This window comes from Anomaloglossus baeobatrachus, chromosome 6 (genome assembly GCF_048569485.1).
Source record: "Anomaloglossus baeobatrachus isolate aAnoBae1 chromosome 6, aAnoBae1.hap1, whole genome shotgun sequence".
Lineage (NCBI taxonomy): Eukaryota > Metazoa > Chordata > Amphibia > Anura > Aromobatidae > Anomaloglossus > Anomaloglossus baeobatrachus.
The window spans coordinates 150,914,075-150,935,922 of record NC_134358.1 but is presented as its reverse complement, the minus strand read 5'-3'; the positions used below and the strand labels follow the sequence as shown (position 1 = coordinate 150,935,922).

The following is a 21,848-nucleotide window of genomic DNA, read 5'->3' as shown; positions in this document are numbered from 1 at the left end:
TGTACTTACCTCCCGTGCGACCTCGCTGTGGGCAGCGAACATCCACTTTCTGAAGTGGGAGGGATGTTCGGCGTCACAGCGACGTCACGCGGCGGCCGCCCAATAGAAGCGAAGGGGCGGAGATGAGCAGGATGTAAACATCCCGCCCACCTCCTTCCTTCCACATAGCCGACGGGAGCCGCGGGACGCAGGTAAGCGATGTTCATCGTTCCCGGGGTGTCACACGGAGCAACGTGTGATGCCACGGAAACGATGAACAACCGGCGCCATGTTTCATAAACAATTTTATGAAACCGAGCAACGAGTACACGACTCACGATTTGTGAGCGATACTGCGTCGCTAGGAGGTGTCACACAGGCTGACGTCGCAAGCGATGCTGTCACGCTCCCCGTGTCCCCTGCCCAGCTCCCCGGCTCCCCTGCCACGCTCCCCGGCTTCCCTGGCTCGCTCCCCGGCTCCTCTGTCCGGCGTCCCCCGCTCCACAGCCTCCAGGCCCCCTCACCTATGATCCCCAGGCGTCCCCGCTCCCAGCATCCGCCGGCAGCTTCGCTCCAGCCCGGCTCCCCTGCCTCCTGTTCGCCGCTCCCTGCCCTGGCTTCTGGCACCCGGGCCTCGCGCATGCGCATTAGGGCGCGCGCGCGGTCATTGACCCTTTCTTAAAGGGCCAGCGTCCACTGACAGGATATTGAACACACAGGTACAGGGTATAAAGGGGTTTAATGTCCAAGTGGGCGGGGCCTGTTCTTCGTGTTTCCTAAGCTAGGAGTCAGGTCTCCTTGTGTCTGCTGGTATACTTACCTATCTCTCTTCTAGAGCCGCTCCTGTCTCGCCATCCGGTCCTGCCGATTCCCGAACCCCGAACGCTAACTATCTGCCATCCCGTCAGTCCGTACCATCTCTGATCCCTGTGGTGATCCGTCCTCTCGCTCCATCGGTTCCGGACTCCGCCTGACAACATCTCGGCCTCCGAACCTGAGCTCCGTCACCCCGGACTACCATCAGTGACTCCGTGGTCCCAGGGACTTCTACATTCCACTCTCTTTAACGGACTGTCCTGCTACCTGTTGTGCTCCGGCTACCGGACCCCTTGCCTTCAGTAAGGTGTTCGGCCCAGTGGATCCACCTCCTGGGTCTGCCCGTCCACCTGGCCCTAACAGATGCCGGATGTGCGTCACAAAAACCGTGACCCCGACGATCTATCGCACGATAGATCGTCCCGTATAAAGCAGCCTTAAGGCCTCAATAACCTTTGTGGTCTATAGGTGTTTTCCTAACACATACCTGTTATAGTTTAAGGGGTTGATCATCCAGCCATGATGTGCTTTTTTTTGCAAATCATAGATGAAAAATTTCCAATAGTAGTGTATGAGTCTGGGAAATATCAGAATATCCCTGACATCTGAATGAGGCCTTACGGCATGTGATGGTGTATTGCGAGGTCCAGCCTGTAGCATATGAACGTCTATATTCTGGAGCGTCTGTGTAATGACACATACTGCAAACTGGTTGCTCTAATTGAAAAAAATAAATAAATAAAATGTGATGCCGTTTAAGATCTCATTGTACAAAATAATAATAGAATATTGGAAAAAGAAAAACCTCAGCAATAAGTCTGGAAATTATTGCAGCAGCATAATAAATGGCGGTATGTGTGGCTGAGGATACGGACCTGTCAGCTAAGGCTGCGGAGCGTGGGACGCCGGCTGCTCGGTGACTCAGACCGGTCGTAGTCACAACCACCTAATTCTTCAGCCGGGAACAGCATTTTTGTGTCAAGTACCATCGTCCTATTCCAGGAAAATCATGGCGATTCAGTACACATGTAACGGAACAGCGGGGACAGCGCACACAGCGCAGCAGCTCACTAAAGCACGAGCACTTCACAAGGCTTTTATGGAATTGCAGAAGCACCATATTAATAATGCTTTCTTCTTAGAAATAAAAAAAGGTTTCCTGGACACATAAAATCTTTAGAAATGATCTTCTATTAAGAATCAGAGCAAATTAGAAAACAACATTAAGAGTCTGAGCATCATGGGTTCAATGTCGTCATTTTCTGAAGTTTCATATTAAACACATTTAAATACTGGGCTATTTTTTGTTCTGCAAGTTCCCATTACCCTTGTAAGCGGACAGTCAGGCTTTTTGCCAAGATCATTCATTGCACACTTTACGTCTTTGTTCACATGTATTAGATCCAAACTCTTTTATCACACAAGGACATGGCTGAGGTTCAGATTTTTGCCACCATTGTGCAGGAAATCCGCATAGGAATTAACCTCTACAGTCATTAAAAGGGAATGCCAGTAGCATCAACCTTCCTAAGCCATCTACATAGGCAAGTAGGTCATAGGAAGCTGAATACAATGATACCTTGATATCTGCGATTCCACGTCTTATTCCACAAAAATCCATGTTTATATTATATGTAGATGAGCTGTTAAGATCTATAGGCAGCATGAGAAACTGCCTCCAAAGCTTATTTTACCTGAAAGGGGCGTTACCAGTGTGAGACATGTAATGACTGACAGTCTGCTCCCCTAATCTACATGTCTCACACTGGTAACGCTTCCTTACATTTAAATAAGCTCTGAAGGCAGATGCTCAGGGAGATCTATTTTAAATGAAAGGGGGCGTGTTACCAGTGTGAGACATGTAATGACTGACAGTCTGCTGTCTTGATCTACATGTCTCACACTGGTAACAACTCCTTACATTTAAATAAGCTCTGAAGGCAGATGCTCAGGGAGATCTATTTTAAGTTAAAGGGGGTGTGTTACCAGTGTGAGACATAATGACTGACAGTCTGCTCTCTTGATCTACATGTCTCACACTGGTAACGCCTCCTTACATTTAAATAAGCTCTGAAGGCAGATGCTCAGGGAGATCTATTTTAAATGAAAAGGGGGTGCGTTACCAGTGTGAGACATGTAATCACTGACAGTCTGTTCTCTTGATCTACATGTCTCAAGCTGCTAATGCCTCCTTACATTTTAAATAAGCCCTGGAGAAAGAATTTCAGTGAGATCTAGGTCTGGTCCAGAAATCTTAACTGCTAATTTGCATATACAGAAAAACATGGATTTCTCTGGAATAAGATATGGGATTGCAGATATTAAGATGTCACTGTATTCAATTTTCCATATTCTCCACATTTACTCAGCTTAGTAGGGTTAGTCCTAATGACAAATCCTTTAACTCCAAAGACAAAAAGACAGGACTCAAGACTGCAAGCCCCAATGGGGACAGTGTTGCCAATGTATGTAAAGCGCTGTGGAATTAATAGCACTATATAAATTATTAAAATTATTATTATTATTATTATTAATGGGGCTTACTTATATATCTAGCTTTAAAAGGGTTGCTGGCTGGGTTGTTGTTGATTTTTTGCCAATTTTGCAGCGATACCCCAAACCCCTCACCAGACTCCTCACAAATCAGAAAGGGTTATCACTATGAGAGGGAGAAATAAAAAAAACTCAATAGAGTGCCCTCAATTTTGGATTAAAGTCAAAATGTATTTGATTTTGGGTGCGACAGCTACAGACAACTAGAGCAGGGTTCCCCAACTCCAGTCCTCAAGGCCCACCAACAGTGCATGTTTTCAGGATTTCCTTAGCATTGCACTGCTGTTGGAACCAGCACCTGGGCAGGTAATTACATCAACACCTGTGCAATACTAAGGAAATCCCAAAAACCTGCACTGTTGGTGGGCCTTGAGGACTAGAGTTGGGGACCTCTGAACTAGAGAATATATACATGGCATGGGGAGAGGGACTTGTTCTGTTCGGGTTTACTATACACTTATAATGTTTCGATTATTTTTGAAAAAAGTAAACAAAAAATACCAACCCATAGTAAGAACCCCTCAAATGAGGAAAAGTCAATTAACCATAAGTTTTAGAACCCCATAATGAACATTAAAAAAAATATCAAATTTCAAATTCGGTCATTTTTGACCGAAGAGAACAACAGGAGAAGGTTTCAAATTCTAAAAGCCCAGAAGCCTCCAAGCATTCCCCATATATTTACAGGATTAAGATGTGATTATTATGTGAATCTGGTACAAATCCAGTTTACATAAATAATAATTAATAAATCTAATGATCAATAAGAATTCTTAAAATTCAGCAACAAAAACTTGGCTTAACAAGCTCTCCATTTGTAGCCTATGAATGACTAATAACTGTGCTGAGGGCCATGCGGCCAGTGTAGGTTGCTGCGCCCGTGCCCTGCTCGGCTTGCTTGCTCTTCAGGCCCTAGAGACACAATGGGATCATTCTTACCCGTACTGGTGGTTCCTTTATCGCTGCTCAGTGGGATCTAAGAGCAGGAAATGGGAATAAGGGCCATAATTAGAAGACACAAGACGTCTCTCAATGAGAGGGGCCAGTGCTGCACGGGACATCTGCATCACGGCTACATTACAGCAGTTTACTCCCAGTTGCTTTACAGAGGGTTCATTACCAGTACATATTGTAATGGATTGTTCCTACTCATGTCAAGTGATGATGGCATGTCTACGTCTATCTGCCTTCTGTTCGCCAAAACCGTCCAATCCATATTCCCTTAATATGTTATTTCACAGCTAATGTTCATAACCAAGAAGTCAAAATAGCGCACAATACGGGTTCTCTGTCTCGTCTTTGGTCACCAAAACGTATTATACTGTAACTAGAGTTTGAAGCAGGGTTTAGAATTTTCTCAGTCCTTAAATGCCCTAAAGATAGATGGAGGACCCCTGGTAATAGCTCAAAAACAGCAACTCGTAAGGTGGAAGCTATCACCTTCTGCCTGAGCATAAAGTACAGGCTTGAAGGAGTATACCCATCTCCAAGATCATATCCCAATATGTAGTAGGTGTAATAATAATTTTAGTAAATACCTCCAATTAGAAATGTAGTATAGTTTTCCTGATATAGCCATGTCTCTCACCTCATGTGCAGGACATTGCAGCTTAAGCCCGCTTTACACACAGCGACATCACTAGCTAGCGAAAGCACACGCCCCCGCCGGTTGTGCGTCACGGGCAAATCGCTGCCCGTGGCGCACAACATCGCTTACACCTGTCACACATACTTACCTGCCTAGCGACGTCGCTGTGGCCGGCTTTCTAAAAGGGGCGGTTCGTTCAGCGTCACAGCGACGTCACTAAGCGGCCGCCCAATAGAAGCAGAGGGGCGGAGATGAGCGGGATGTAACATCCCGCCCAGCTCCTTCCTTCCTCATTGCGGGTGGCCGCAGGTACGGTGATCTTCCTCGTTCCTGCGGTGTCACACGTAGCGATGTGTGCTGCAGCAGGAACGACGAACAATCTGCGTCCTGCAACAATAATTGGGATTAGAATGACCGGACAACGATCAACGATTAGGTGAGTAATTTTGATCGTTAACGGTCGTTCGTGCGTTTCACACGCAACAACGTCACTAACGAGGCTGGATGTGCGTCACAAATTCCGTGACCCCAACGACACCTCGTTAGCAATGTCGTTGCGTGTAAAGCGGCCTTTAGGCATTCATGGTTACGACCACGAGCAAGTAACTGTCACTATATGAGTGGATGTTACCATGGATACTTAAGCTGCAATGCCCTGCACATGAGGCAAGAGACATGGCTATATCAGTAGAACTATACTACATTTCTAATTGGAAGCAATTGCTAATATTATTATTACAAATACTACACATTGGGCTAGGATCTTGGAGATGCAAATAACCGTTTAAGTCCTCTCTGCCATCTGCGTATAAATATGGCAGGTGCAATTTGATTTAAAAAAAAAATAATCGGATTGCACTCGCACTAATGTACTTTAATGAGGCAGTGCTGATCTGTGATTTTTTTTCCTCAGCTGTATCTGCATATAGTTGTGTAAAACAGCCAATACTCACCAACATAAATCAAGGGGTGCAAAAAAAAAAAAAATTGGCCATCACGCAGACCATCTGTATGCTGTCCGTTTGTACGGATACATGACCATTCTGTGGCATAAGACACTGTAAATGGCCCTGAAAAAAATATTGTAGAATAATAGCTGCTAAGAAAAAAAAAAAGCGCATTACATATGGATGGCACATGGATGTTAGGCGGGGAAAAAAAAAACAAACGGATTTCACTAGGCCAAGTTTTCTGGATGAAGATCGGACCAATTTTTTATACACAGATGTGAGGGAACCCTTAAGCGGGCTTTACACGCTGCGACATCGCTAATGTGGAGTCGTTGGGGTCACGGAATTCGTGAAACACATCCGGCCGCATTAGCGATGCCGTTGCGTGTGACATCGATAAGCGTTTTTGCATCGTTGCAAAAACGTGCAAAATCGCTAATCGGCGACACGGGGGTCCATTCTCAAATCTCGTTACTGCAGCAGTAACGAGGTTGTTCCTCGTTCCTGCGGCAGCACACATCGCTGCGTGTGACGCCGCAGGAACGAGGAAGCTCCCCTTACCTGCCTCCCGGCCGCTATGCGGAAGGAAGGAGGTGGGCGGGATGTTACGTCCCGCTCATCTCCGCCCCTCCGCTGCTATTGGGCGGCGGTTCAGTGACGTCGCTGTGACGCCGCACGGACCGCCCCCCTTAGAAAGGAGGCGGTTCGCCGGTCACAGCGACGTCGCCGGACAGGTAAGTATGTGTGACGGCTGTGGGCGATGTTGTGCGGTACGGGCAGCGATTTGCCCGTGTCGCGCAACAGATGGGGGCGGGTACCCACACTAGTGATATCGGGACCGATATCGCAGTGTGTAAAGTAGCCTTTAGAGAAACTGTGGGTCCGGACTTGTCTGTTTTCTGCAGGAGGTGAGCGCCTCTGCCTTCTGAGCAGCCTTTAAGCAATCTGTGGGGAGGTATCAGGACCCGGCCACCTCACCATCTGCAAGGAATCTAATGGCGTTGTTCGATTAAAACAAGTTATCACCCTGTATGCAGCAAGGAAACTAATTGCCTTGAATTGGCTATCTGAAAAAGCACCGACACGTAAGGAATTTGTTGAAAAAGTGAATTATATTATTTATATGGAGAAAAATGTTTATATTAAAAGGGGAAGGAAAACTCAATATGAGAAGATCTGGAGCAAGTGGCTGGACTTTCCAGGGTTAGCGTCATTTGATCTACTGAAAGATAGGATATTTAGACTATAGATAGAAAAGGAAAGATGGCAGAGGCTGAGAAATAAGGAGGGCAGGTCATTATGTGAATAAAGAGGGATGTAGAGAGTGGAGGGGTGAGACTGTCGACCGGAAGAGGGTGGGGGGAGGGGAAGGGGGTATGTGTGAGGACTATCTCACAATTTGTTGTTATGTTTATGAAAGTTTTAAAATGCAATAAAAATTTATCTGATTTAAAAAAAAAAACAAACAATTTATCACCCACCCACAGCATAGGTGATAAGATGTTGATAGGTGGGGAACTGACAGCTGTGACCCGCATCAATTGTCAGAATGGGAACTTTTACACCCATTAGAATGAAGTGGCAGTGCGCATGCACAACCTGGGCTCCAATCATTTGTGGTTGCTACGCTTTGTGCTCTTTTTCAGGCAGCCCCATAGAGAATGAATGCGTGGCTTTCTAGTGTCCGACTTGATGCACCATCTTATAACATCAATAAAAGTTCCCTGTTTGGAATAAAAATGATCTGATCTGTTGAGCAGTGCAGGTAGCAAGGGTCGAACCCCCACCAATCAGTAAGTTCGCAGATGTCGGACCCCCACCAATCAGTAATTTACCAGGTGTCACACCCACACCAATCAGTAAGTTCCCAGGTGTCACACCCACACCAACCAGTAAGTTCCCCGGGGTCGGACCCCCACCAATCAGTAAGTTCCCAGGTGTCACACCAACACCAATCAGTAAGTTCCCAAGTGTCACACCCCCACCAATCAGTAAGTTCCCAGGTGTCACACCCCCACCAATCAGTAATTTCCCAGGGGTCACACCCCCACCAACCAGTAAGTTCTCCGGGGTCGGACCCCCACCAATCAGTAAGTTGCCAGGTGTCACACCAACACCAATCAGTAAGTTCCCAGGTGTCACACCAACACCAATCAGTAAGTTCCCAGGTGTCACACCCCCACCAATCAGTAAGTTCCCAGGGGTCACACCCCCACCAATCAGTAAGTTCCCCGGGGTCGGACCCCCACCAATCAGTAAGTTACCAGGTGTCACACCAACACCAATCAGTAAGTTACCAGGGGTCACACCTCCACCAATTAGCAAGCTCCCAGGGGTCGGCTGCCCACCAATCAGTAAGTTCCCAGGTGTCACACCCCCACAGCAATATATAATATATATATATATATATATATATATATATATATATATATATATATATATATATGTTGTAAAGTGAGCTCCGATCATGTGAGCAGACCTCAGCTGCGGGGGGGCGGGCTGGCACGGAGGAGGGGAGGGAGGGATTTCTCTTCCTCTCTCCTGCATAGCCGGCTATTGCCATTCTCGCACTGCACTGGCAGTACACCGGTGTACCGTGAGTGCAGTGCGATTTTTCTCTCGCCCCATTCACTTGAATGGGTGCGAGAGAAAGTGTCTCAGCTTACAAATCACAGCATGCTGCGATTGTTTTCTCGGTCCGATTAGGGCTGAGAAAATAATCGCCCATGTGTGCTGACACACAGGCTAGAATTGGTCCAAGGAGAATGCGATGTTTTATCGCACTCCACTCGCACCTATTTTCTCGCCGTGTGGCTTAGGCCTAACAGCTGTGGAGGCTCGCAACCAAGGTAAACATCGGGTAACTTGCTTGGATACCCGATATTTACATTGGTTACGAGCGTCTGCAGCTGCTAGGAGGCGACTGCTTGCACACGTAACCAAGATAAACATCGGGTAACTAAGACCGCGGTTACCCGATGTTTACCTTGGTTACGAGCGTCCTCCGCTCTCAGGTGGGGGAGAGTGGAGAGAGAGGGAGGGGGAGGGAGGGAGGTGGAGAGAGGGGGAGTGGGAGGGAGGTGGAGAGAGGGAGGGAGGTGGAGAGAGGGAGGGGGAGGGAGGTGGAGAGAGGGACTGATCACGCGAGGCTGGTTTCTGTGCATGCTCAGAAGAGCAAGCAGGATCCTGTCTATCAGCATGCCAGCATTCACATGCGTTTGCGTGCTGTTTAGTCAGGATCCAGCAATTTGCAGTATTTGGACGCAGCTCAAAAAACCTACAAGTAGCGTTTTTGAAAAAAGTTAAAAAAACTGCAACTCGCTGGATCCTCACTATAACGCACGCAAACGCAGGTGAACGCATGTTGACGTGAGTCCATTGCAAATGCATTGAAATGAAAATGCATTTGCACTGGATCCGTTTTTGCGTTAAAAAAAAACTTTCATGACGGATGTTAAAAAAACGTAATGTGAAAGCAGCCTAATCAAACTGGTATTAACAAGTTTTTTACAACCCACTCAGATCAGGTCACAGCTGCTCCAGCTTTTACACAAATCACACTATGTCACAGAATTTTTGTTTAAAAGAACTGAGAGTCCTCAGTGGTTGATACCTTTTAATGGCTAACTGAAAAGATGGTAATAATTGCAAGCTTTCGAGACTACTCAGGTCTCTTCATCAGGCATGGTATAACACAATGTGTTATACCATGCCTGATGAAGAGACCTGAGTAGTCTCGAAAGCTTGCAATTATTACCATCTTTTCAGTTAGCCATTAAAAGGTATCAACCACTGAGGACTCTCAGTTCTTTTAAACAAAATTTTTTTATCTCTACTGGCTAACACGGTACAAAGATATATTTTACTTGTATGTCACAGAAGGTACAGAGCAGCTACAGAGTGCAGTGTGGTACATCTCAGGAGATCATCACAAAATTACCATACTCATCTCAAAAGCATTTTGGTGTACACTTGTCGCAAACAAGTCACACTGTGGCCTCAAAACAAAAAAATATATATATAATTATATACAGTACAGACCAAAAGTTTGGACACACTCTCTTATCTCTAGAACAACTATTAAGAGGAGACTTTGTGCAGCAGGCCTTCATGGTAAAATAGCTACTAGGAAACCACTGCTAAGGACAGGCAACAAGCAGAAGAGACTTGTTTGGCCTAAAGAACACAAGGAATGCACATTAGACCAGTGGAAATCTGTGCTTTGGTCTGATGAGTTGAAATTTGAGATCTTTGGATCCAACCACCGTGTCTTTGTAGAAAAGGTGAACGGATGAACTCTACATGGCTGGTTCCCACTGTAAAGCATGGAGGAGGAGGTGTGATGGTGTCGGGGTGCTTTGCTGCTGACACTGTTGGGGATTTATTCAAAATTGAAGGCATACAGAACCAGCATGCCTACCACAGCATCTTGCAGCGGCATGCTATTCCATCCAGTTTGCGTTTAGTTGGACCATCATTTATTTTTCAACAGGACAATGACCCCAAACACACCTCCAGGCTGTGTAAGGGCTATTTGACTTAGAAGGAGAGTGATGGGGTGCTACGCTAGATGACCTGGTCTCCACAGTCACCAGACCTGATCCCAATCGAGATGGTTTGGGGTGAGCTGGACCGCAGAGTGAAGGCAAAAGGGCCAACTAGTGCTAAGCATCTCTGGGAACTCCTTCAAGACTGTTGGAAGACCATTTCCGGTGACTACCTCTTGAAGCTCATCAAGAGAATGCCAAGAGTGTGCAAAGCAGTAATCAAAGCAAAAGGTGGCTACTTTAAAGAACCTAGAATATAAGAGATATTTTCAGTTGTTTCACACTTTAAGTATTTCATTCCACATGTTTTAATTCATAGTTTTGATGCCTTCAATGTTAATCTACAATTTTTAGAGTCATGGAAATAAAGAAAACTCTTTGAATGAGGAGGTGTGTCCAAACTTTTGGTCTGTAATATATATATATATATATATATATATATACACAGTATATATACATGCACATACATATATAAGATAAAGAATAAACGGCCATAGCTATATTCAAGTGCATGATAAAACGATCTTCCGCACACTAAATAGATCCTTGACCTTAAAGGGGTTTTTCTGGTTTCAGAATGTAATTCCCCAAAGGCTTGATCCTAGTGAAAATATAAAAACACGTATGAATTTTTTTTTGAAAGGATTAGTAAAGCGATACATCTGGATTTCTCCAGCAGGTCTATAGACAATGAATGGAGCAAAGGTCAGAAATTGAAGCCGATTCATCATTTCTTTTTTGACAATTTTCTGACCTTAAAAAGTCACGTTTTAGTAAATGTGAAAAATTTAGTAACTTTTTGTCCCTTTGTGTCGGTCTTGGCACTTTTTGGAAGAAAAGGGTGGAATTATGTGGATGAGGTGAAGCGATAACGAGACAGTTTCCCTATAATTTACAGCAGATATTGGCCGAAATTCTTGCCTGCTTATAGAAGATACACATTTGATTTTACCGAGCCCAAAACATGCAGCAAAATTATTAAAAACTCCAGCGGACATTTCTTTAAAACTGGGGTAAGACAAAACAGTCCTGGTGAATCGGCTCCTTTATCGGTTTTGCTAGAACAGATGGCCAACCAGGAAAGAAAGATTCTCCAATAAATCCCCAGAATCATCAACAGGAAGTGACCAGCAGCCTCGGAACTCACTTCCTGTTTATTGCCCATTTGGTTTGAAGCTGGGGAGGCAGAAGCTGGAGCTGATTGGACGCAGGGTTCGCGTGACGTCACAACTCCATGTGAGCCGCGGCATCGCTGGAACAGCGCCAATATGGAAGGGGAGTATAGGCTTTATTATTTTACCTGGGAGAAACATGGAATCAGAAGGGGTTGTCCTAGTAATGGATATTCCCTTTAAAATAGTAACTAGCAAGGATATTAATTAAATGACCCTATAAATACAAATTATTTCCATAGTTTGTATTTATACGTTCATCACCTATTCCATAAAGGTTATCCATACGAATTACAGGCATCACTGCCTCCCATGCTCAGTCATAATCCCCAAAAGCTTAGTTGTGACCCACAATCTGACTGCCAAAGGTAACGTCAAACCATGCTGACGATGAGACGCAGTGCTAATAAATGACCATGACATAATGATTAATACTTGTAAGTTAGTGCCAGGCAGCAAACAGTAAGTCACCATCCTGTAGTTTGGACCCTAGACAGAATTTTATTTCCCGAATAATCTGAAAGCTTCAGACAGATCATAATAACCAGTAAAAGATATTCTGACTATGGATAAGGTAGTAAGGCTGTCTCCATACACAGCGTTCACACTGAAATGGCCACAGGACTGAGCCACGGTGATCTTTCCACTGTTTCTCTGCACAATAACTACGGTAGCTTGCAAAGAAACGGCTGTCTTACCTGCAAAACCGCAGGGTCAGTACAATCAGCCACTTGGTTTTGCACGTGAAGCATCTCTTTTTCTGCAAGACTACAAAGAAGAAACAATGAAAAGATCGCAACATGGCTGCTGTGGTTTTTGGGCAGAGCTGTTCCAATTCATGACAAGCTTACTAGAGTAAGATTTCTGGACTAGTGCATAGCGGTACACGTCACACGTCAGATGGTCCAAGTTCATGAATCAGGAGAGTCCAACTCAACCATGCCCCCTTATCAGAACCGGCAAGATAATTATCGGGTTTGATGGATCGGGGTCTCTATATGAACGACCTGCTCTTTTTTGGCCGTGCAGCGTTATCATAAATATAGTAGAGAAGATTTATTAAACTAAATGTGCAGAATTGTAGTGCCATCTGCTCTAAAAAAGCGACCTTTCAGAACTTAAGACTATTTCTACGCCTTATCCGAGCTTCGGGAACTTTGCCCAAATAGAAAATGGAGTATAATAAAAGGAGTATTCCAAGAATTGAAAGATATTCGTTATCCATGGGGATGGGGTAGAGGACAAATCATTAATCGCTGGGACCCCTAGCAATCCAGAGAAGAGGACTCTGAGTGACCCATCTCGAATCAAGCGAATGTGCGCCTGCGTGACCTCGGCTTCATTCATGGTCTGTGAGTCTTTGGGAAATCGCTGATTGCTGAGATCCCAGTTTTTGTGATTCACAGTATTTCCAGTATTTGGCCCTCCAGCGATCAGTAAGTTATTTCCCATCCTATGGAGTAGGGTTAACTTTTGATTATACAAATACAATATTAAAAAGAAAGGAGGTATTACCTAAATGAAACACCATAAGTGTCGGCATCCACGCTAGTCTGAACCACAACAATGATTGTGACCACACTCATGTGGAGGATCTATCCTTTATCAAACTGAAAAAACTGGGGAAACGTAAAATCATCCGATGGGTCGCTGTAGTCAAAAAATTCAGCTTTTCTGCTCCATCAATAATAAGGTCCATGTTTTTGAAGGTATCATGGGCGTTCAGCAGCAGGAATCGCAGCCATTAGGCCAGGAAGATGCCGTACTGGAAACCTTGGAAAAAGTAAAGCTCTCCCACATTGTTCTAACCAATGACATAAATACAGTCAGATCCCAATAAACTCAATGTTCCTTCTATCTTGATCCATTTAAGACTTGTCTGCCAGACACAGAAGCCTTGAGGCAGAGTAGTAAACCTATATATATATATATGCTGTATATATATCTCGTGTGGCTCAGTTATCAATGTTAGATGCTATGGTTTCATTTGTTTTTCCTTCCTAGCTTTTCAGAACAGTGAACTCGCATAGCGATAATAATGAAGCATGGCACAGAAAAGAGAGGCCTCAATATCATGTCCCACTGCTGGAGGCACCGAATGTCCATGCAATGAAATGTCATTACTATACGTTACATAAAATGCTGCAAAGAAGAAAACAACAGCCATTATCAACTGCGCTGACAAAATCACAGCAAAATGTGTTTGTTCCACTAAGGAAAGAAGATGAGGTATGTATAAGGTCTCCATTAATAAATAGCTAAATATATAAATGAGAGGCAATATCATTTTTAAAGATCTGTCTCATATAAGAATAAAAGGCACATTTGGATGCTCCAATAATCAGGAACAAGATTTTGTGAGAACAGTTGTCTGAAGATTTCCTGCTTGTGTGAACAGGTCGGCAGGCAAACAACAACAAATGAAGAAAACGGTGATCGCTGATTGGGTGATTGCGCCGTTCCTGCCGGCATAACAATCACTGCTCTCGACAGCACATCATCCATCTAAGAGCACAGAATGACTATTATTGGTTGTTTTGTGCATAGATCGCTGGTCAGTTTGTGTATATCCAATCGGTTGTCATTTAATTACCATGGTTGGCATCCGATACTGCCTGATGAAGAGACCTGATTGGTTTGGAAAAGCACGGCATGTTTTAATTCAATCCCTCTGGTTACTCTTACTGGCAGAGCTCCTTCTAAAGAGATCTCTTTATATCCTGCACTACCCAGCAGTTTGGCCCTTGGTTGGTTTTACAGATGGAGGAGAAGCGGTCCAGGATATTTGATTATCCAGCTTTACATTGTCTTCAGTGTTGTGCCCGACCTCTGCCCACCTGAGCAGGACTCTACACATCACTTGCACTTTGCTTTTCCTCTATGGAGTGCTCTTTTTCAGATTTTTTACAGATACCAATCTAAAGGGCGCTTTACACGCAGCGACATTGCTAGCGATGTCGCTTGTGAAAGCACCTGCCCCCGTCGTTTGTGCGTCACGGGCAAATCGCTGCTCGTGGTGCACAATATCATTTGTACCCGTCACACATACTTACCTTCCTAACGACATCGCTGTGGTTGGCGAACAGCCTCTTTTCTAAGGGGGCAGTTCGTGCGGCATCACAGTGACGTCACACGGCAGGCGCCCAATAGAAGCGGAGGGGGGGAGAGCAGCCATATGAAAATCACGCCCAGCTCGTTGCTGGAGGCGCAGATATGGTGTAGTTCGTCGTTCCCGAGGTGTCACACGTAGCGATGTGCTGCCTCAGGAACGACGAACAACCTGAGTCCAGCACCAGCAACGATTTATTGAAAATGAACGACGTGTCAACGATCAACGATTAGGTGAGTATTTTTGATCGTTAACACTCGCTCATAGGTGTCACACGCAACGATGTCGCTAACAACGCTGGATGTGCGTCACAAATTCCGTGACCCCGACGACATCTCGTTAGAGATATCGTTGCGTGTAAAGCCCGCTTTAGGATAAGTCATCAATATAAAAATACTAGAGAACCTTTAAATGGAAAAAATCATGTTTCTTCTCAGGAAGTAATTAGGGCCAAATATTTGGTCCCACAGATAGAAGGGTGACACTTTTGTACCATCTAATGTCAGAGATATTTGAACTGTTACAGATGGAGAGTAACTTCTCCTAAAATCTGGATGAGGGTATAGCGAGATGGCTGCATAATAACACAAGGCAGCACAGTATCCGAGAAGGACACATCTGCACCCTATGTTCCTGTAGGAGGCTTTCCTGATACTCCACTACACTTCTATGGGAAGAAAAACATAAAATTGGTTTGTGTGATGTAACAGGACTGGTGTGAATACTGTGTACATCCACACAAAATGCAACACAAAATATTAAGACAACTTGTATTGAAAACCAAGTAAAACTGCATCAATGAAAGGGAAATTTGTAAAAAAAGAAAAAAAAAGGTATTTAAGAGCTCAATGAAATCTAGCTCTAGGGGCAGTGCCGACGTGGACCTACCTCCATAGTGCACAGGAATCTCAATCTTTGGGCCGATGACATAATGTCCCTCCTCTAAACTGTGGGCGGTGATCGTTGTCCACTGCCGACATGAGTGAACCAAGAGATGGTCGTTCTCCCGCAGGCCTTCAATGTTATCCCCTAAAAAAGAAAGAAAGAAATCAGAACCGACTGAAACATGAAATCCAAGTACACTCTGCATTACATGTCTGTGATTTGTTTGGTTTTCATTCTTCACAACCCTGCTCACATCCAGACTAAAAAAAGGAAAAAAAAATTTTGGGAACACCCACTGAAAAAATAAAAATCACAATAGTAAAAAAGCAGCACGCTATTTATTTCAGTGGATTTTCCATTACTAGCCCCATTGACTTCCATTATATTAGGTACACGAGTTGACCCATATCCGAGTGTCCAACTGCTCGCTACGAGTATGGAGCACCCGAGCATGGTAGTGCTCGCCCATCACTAGTTACGAATATGGAGCACCCAAGCATGGTAGTGCCCGCTTATCACTAGTTACGAGTATCGAGCACCCGAGCATGGTAGTGCTCGCCCATCACTAGTTTCTACACAAGCATGTGGCGTTTTTGAACTGCATCGCAAGCAGGCCAACTAATACAGTGGATGGCACAACTGCTTCAAGACAGCCATTAGAGCACGCAGAACTGAAGAAAGAGGCAAAATACCTCATGTCCCAGTGTACTGATGGGCTACAGAAACACGACTGGCATTATAATAGGACACATACATTGTTTAACCAGTAACAGCATCACTAATGAAATCCATCACCTTTCAGGAAGAGATTAGATATTAACCCTCACCGTACATAATACAAAGCCCACAGGAGGTCAGAAGGATAAGTGCGCTCACTCATTAACTGGGACGCCTAATGTCGTTAATAAATATACCACAATCAGAGAGATTGTGGTGGTCAGCAGAGACCACTGGCGGCCCCTGTGCAAGGACAGTATATGGCTCATCAAAATGCACAATTCCATCTGTTTTTGGAGGTAGAAATAGGCCCCTCACCTCTTGGGCCCATGTGCGGCCACATAGGTTGCACCAATGATATATCCGCTCCTGGCAGACACAGTAGTGAATACAATTACTTCTGCCCTCCGTAAGGACTAGTTGGACACCACTTTGGCCAGTGATTGGCTGCAACGGTAACATAGCTGTCCGACTAGATCAGGAAGCATGAAGGCTGCTTGAGATGCAGGGCAGTATTGGGGAAAAAAGGTGATAGGATGGGTAAGGTGAGTATTTAGACTTTCTTACAATACAAATAAACCCTTGAGATTTGAAGAGTTTATCTGTATTTATCCTTTGAAAAAAAACTAGAACAAAGACCTGGTAATTTGGTATTTTGTATGGCTGGCATCAACAAGGAGTATCATGCCTGCTAATGGTTCCACTTCCCTAGATTTAGTCGGCTCCGCAGAAAGATCTAGCCTATTCCTCAGACGAGTCATCAATTAAGTCTCCAATTCCTAGAGCTTCTTCAGAACTAGAATCAATACTATGACTTTGTCCATGACCTTCAAAGCCTGAGGCAGTAAAGCCCTGTAGGCACAGGCTACCAAATGTGGTGCGATTGTGTGCGATGTCAAAGCAGGGTATTGATACTTATCCTGGAAAGAGGAGCCTGAAAGTGTCATCGTGTCTACAAAACAGCTGGAAACAGCTAAAGTAACTGCTGGAAGAAACAACAACAAAACGGCAGACGGTGAAACGGAAAAGCTGAATTTATTAGAATGTGATAAATAACCTGAAATCAATAAATACCTTGCATAAAAGAAAACAATTCAATTACAAGGACATGTCAAGGTGCAAGAAAGCAATCTATACTGAGACTTCAGGCATTGATCTGGCTTCTCCCTAGGGACAGGAATAAGGAACTGTCTCATACAAGCTTATAGGGATAGTCCCATCTCCAAGATCCTATTACTAGTGATGATTCGGCGCTCGGGTGCACGTAACAGTTCACTCATCACTACCTATTCCAATATGTACTAGATATAATAATAATAAAAATAATACATGTAGTATAGTTCTCTTGATTAGCTATGTCTCTCAAAGGGAACCTGTCTTGTGCAATATGCAGCCACAACAATGAGCAGTTCTGGGTATATATTGCTAATCCCTGCCTTATCTTTTATCCTATGCTAATGAGTGCAGGGACTAATCCCAACGGCGTTATATGCCCCAACTAGTCCGCCCTCTTAGCATGTTAGCACGCCCACAGGGGTGTACTAACATGCTATTCAATGCAGTGTCACCAGCGGTGCAGAGCGTACCTGTGTTCGCTGTGACCGCTCTTCTGAATGCCGGGCACTTCTGATCATGCGCAGTAGACGCATACACCCGGTTTCATACTGCGAATGACCGGAAGTTCAAAGCATTCAGAAGCGCGGTCATAGCGAACACAGGTACGCTCTGCACTGCTGGTGACACTGCATTGAATAGTAGGTTAGTACACCCGTGGGCGTACTAACATGCTAAGGCCTAAAGCCTGCTTTACACGTTGCAATTTCGCAAACGATATCGTATGCGATTTGCAACGCCCCCATCGTATGTGTGGCACGTTCAATTTGTTGAACGTGCCGCACAAACGATTAACCCCCGTCAGACGTACTTACCCGTCCATACGACCTCGATGTGGGCAGCGAACGTCCACTTCCTGGAGTGGGAGGGACGTTCGGCGTCACATCGACGTCACGCGGCACACGGCCAATAGAAGCACAGGGGCAGAGATGAGCGTGACGTAAACATCCCGCCCACCTCTTTTTTTCCACATTGCTGGCTGGAGCCACGGGAGGCAGGTAAGATCTATTCAATGTTCCCGGGGTGTCACACACTGCGATGTGTGCTGCCTCGGGAACATTGAACAACCCGACGTGCAATTCGTCAGGATTCAACGACGTATATGCGATGAACGTTTTAACGTTCAATCGCAATCGCACGTACCTGTCACATACTACAATGTATCTTACGATGCCGGATGTGCGTCACTTACGACGTGACCCCGCCGACACATCATAAGATATATTGTAGCGTGTAAAGCGGGCTTAAGACACGCGGCATGAAAATCAGACGGAGTGGAGTGCGATAAAACATCGCATTCCTCTCGGACCAATTTTAGCCTGTGTGTCTGCACACATGAGCGATTATTTTCTCAGTCCTAATCAGACCGAGAAAACAATCACAGCATGCTGCGACTGTAATGCGATCCTCTTTCTCTCGCACCCATTCAAGTCTATGGGGTGAGAGAAAGATCGCACTACACTCGCATTACACTGGTGTACTGCGAGTGCAGGGTGAGAATGGCAATAGCCGGCAACGGAGGAGAGAGGGAGATAAATCCCTCCCTCCCCTCCTCAGCGCTGACCCTCCCCTCCTCAACGCTGGCCCTCCCCTCCTCAGCGCTGATCCACCCCTCCTCAGCGCTGGTTCTCCCCTCCTCAGCGCTGGACCCCCTCCTTAGTGCCGGCACGCCCCTCCTCAGCTGTGGTCCGATTGCGGTCTAGTTTTTACAGGGACATTTAGGCTGCATATTGCACCTGACAGGTTCCCTCTAAGTCATGTGCAGGGCATTTGAGCTTAGGTATCCATGGTTATTGTGACAGTTAGGGCTCATGTGTACGTAACTGCATAATATTCTGCAGTGATTTGACAGCACATGTGCGCTTCAAATCGCTACAGAAACACTGCATAATGGATGCAGTTTTTTTTTGTAGAAAAAAGCAGATTTCATGCGCTATGGCTGCTGCCTCCACCATAGACAGAGTGGGAGCTGCATCCAAAGCGCACGGAATAAGTGACATGCTGCTTTTCTGAAAGCACGGATTTGGGTCAAAATTTTAGCACCCAAATTGCTACGTTCAAAAAAGCAACGTGCGCATATATCATGCACAATCTACATAGATTGTGCAGGGGACGCAGGATGCATGCATTTTGCGCTGCAGTGCAATACGCAGCATAAATGCATGTAAGTAGGCAACGTGCGCATGAGCCCTTACTTACTTAGTTGCTAGTGGTCATATGCATAGATACTTAAGCTGCAATGCCCTGCACATGAGGTAAGAGACATAGCTATATCAAGAGAACTATACTAAATTTCTAATAATAGGTGTTTACTTATTTTATTATGATTATTATTACACATAGTACATATTGGGATAGGATCTTGAAGATGGGAATAACCCTTTAATACATTCCTTCCTGAGCAGTCTAAGAAACAGAGAATGGAGTCGTGAGCTGCATCTTTATGGTATATACAGGATATAGAAAAAAAGGAAAATATTAGTTGCAGGTTTATCCGGTTAATTTGACATCACTAAATATTTAAATAGTAGCATCTGCCACTTGTCTGACTTATTTGGCAGCTCCAGTTTTCATTGGTGTCAGTTTTTACCATCAGGGTCATCAGTTTCTCACAGACTGCATATAGATAACATTCATGTGCAGTCAGTGATTTTCAGGGAGCCATAGACATGTATGAGCAATGTTGATCTGTGACTCAGGTGAAAAACTGACACGACTCCGTGATCATTTTTTGTGAACACATTCACTACAAAAAACACGGACATGTGAGCAGCACCAGGGATTATACTGCGGTGCGTTCTGAGAAAAACACTACAACATACAGAAGAAAAATGGCCGTCTGAGTGAGGCCTGAACCCGAACTACATTCCCATTTATTAATGCAGGAAATTCACGCAAGTGGTCGACCTACAGAATTTAGGAATACTTCAAATAAATCAGATTTCAGGAAAATATTTAAGGCCAAATTCAGCATTTTCACCACTACCTAGATCTTAAGGTTCATTTACACAGTTTGGCTGCTTCTACGCACTGCTCATTTACACAGTGCGTAGAAGCTGCCATTGCTCCCGGCAGCACAAGTCATGTTTACACAGAATGATGTGCTGCCGAAAACGATAATCTTTTATGCAGCACAAAGAGACGAACAAACATTCTGCCCATTCATCGGGTGATCGGCAGCCGGCTAAAGCGGGCTTTACATGCGTACCCGCCCCCGTCGATTGTGCGTCACGGGCAAATCGCTGCCCGTGGCGCACAACATCGCTAACACCCGTCACACTATACTTACCTGCCTAGCGACGTCGCTGTGGCCGGAGAACCGCCTCATTTCTAAGGGGGCGGTTCGTGCGGCGTCACTAAGCGTCCGCCCAATAGAAGCGGAGGGGCGGAGATGAGCGGGCCGAACATCCTGCCCACCTCATTCCTTCCTCATTGCGTGCGGCCGCAGTACGATGTTGTTCCTCGTTCCTGCGGTGTGCTGCCTCAGGAAAGACGAAGAACATCGTACCTGCAACAGCAACAATAATCGGGATAGGAACGACTAGACAACGATCAACGATATGGTGAGTATTTTTGATTGTTACCGGTCGTTCCTGAGGTGTCACACGCAACGACGTCGCTAACGAGGCCGGATGTGCGGCACGAATTCCGTGACCCCAACGACATCTCGTTAGCGATGTCGTTGCGTGTAAAGCCCGCTTTACACTGCACCATTATAGTGAAGAGAGCATGCTTAAGATTGCTCGTTCATGATAATCTGACAGTGTAAAATGGGCTTTACACGCAGTGACATCGCTGGCGATGTCGCTGGTGAAAGCACCCACCCCCGTCGGTTGTGCGTCACGGGCAAATCGCTGCCCTCGGGGCACAACATCGTTAGGACCCGTCACATGGGACTTACCTGCCTAGCGACGTCGCTGTGGCCAACGAACTGCCTCCTTTCTAAGGGGGCGGTTTATGCGGCGTTACTAAACGGCTGCCCAATAGAAGCGGAGGGGCGGAGATGAGCGGGTGTAACATCCCGCCCACCTCCTTCCTTCCTCATGGTGGGCGGCCGCAGGTACGGTGATGTTCCTCATTCCTGCGGTGTCACACGTAGCAATGTGTGCTGCCGTAGGAACGACGACGATTTTATGAAAATGAACGACGTGTCAACGATCAACGATAAGGTGAGTATTTTTGATCGTTAACACTCACTCAGTGCTGTTACACACAACGACATTGCTAACGACGCCGGATGTGCGTCACAGAATCCGTGACCCCGGCGATATATCGTTAGATATGTCGTTGCGTGTAACAGGGCCTTAAAAGGATCTTTAGACCTGATGAGGCTGACATACTTACTTTGAAAATGAATCTCAGAACACTGGTGTAATCTTGAGGTTTATATCAAACAAGCAAACTTTCAAAAGGTTAAAT

General features: G+C 45.3%; 1 protein-coding gene across 2 annotated transcripts in view; it reads right to left on the bottom strand.

The window, feature by feature from the left end:
- The window catches only part of GAREM1 (GRB2 associated regulator of MAPK1 subtype 1), a 172,106-nt gene that overhangs the window by 112,775 nt on the left and 37,483 nt on the right, over nucleotides 1-21,848 (bottom strand). For both annotated transcript variants that reach the window (XM_075353320.1, XM_075353319.1), the window contains exon 2: nucleotides 15,603-15,743. In XM_075353320.1, the coding sequence (XP_075209435.1) occupies nucleotides 15,603-15,743 (141 nt within the window). The remainder of the gene's footprint in view (nucleotides 1-15,602; nucleotides 15,744-21,848) is intronic.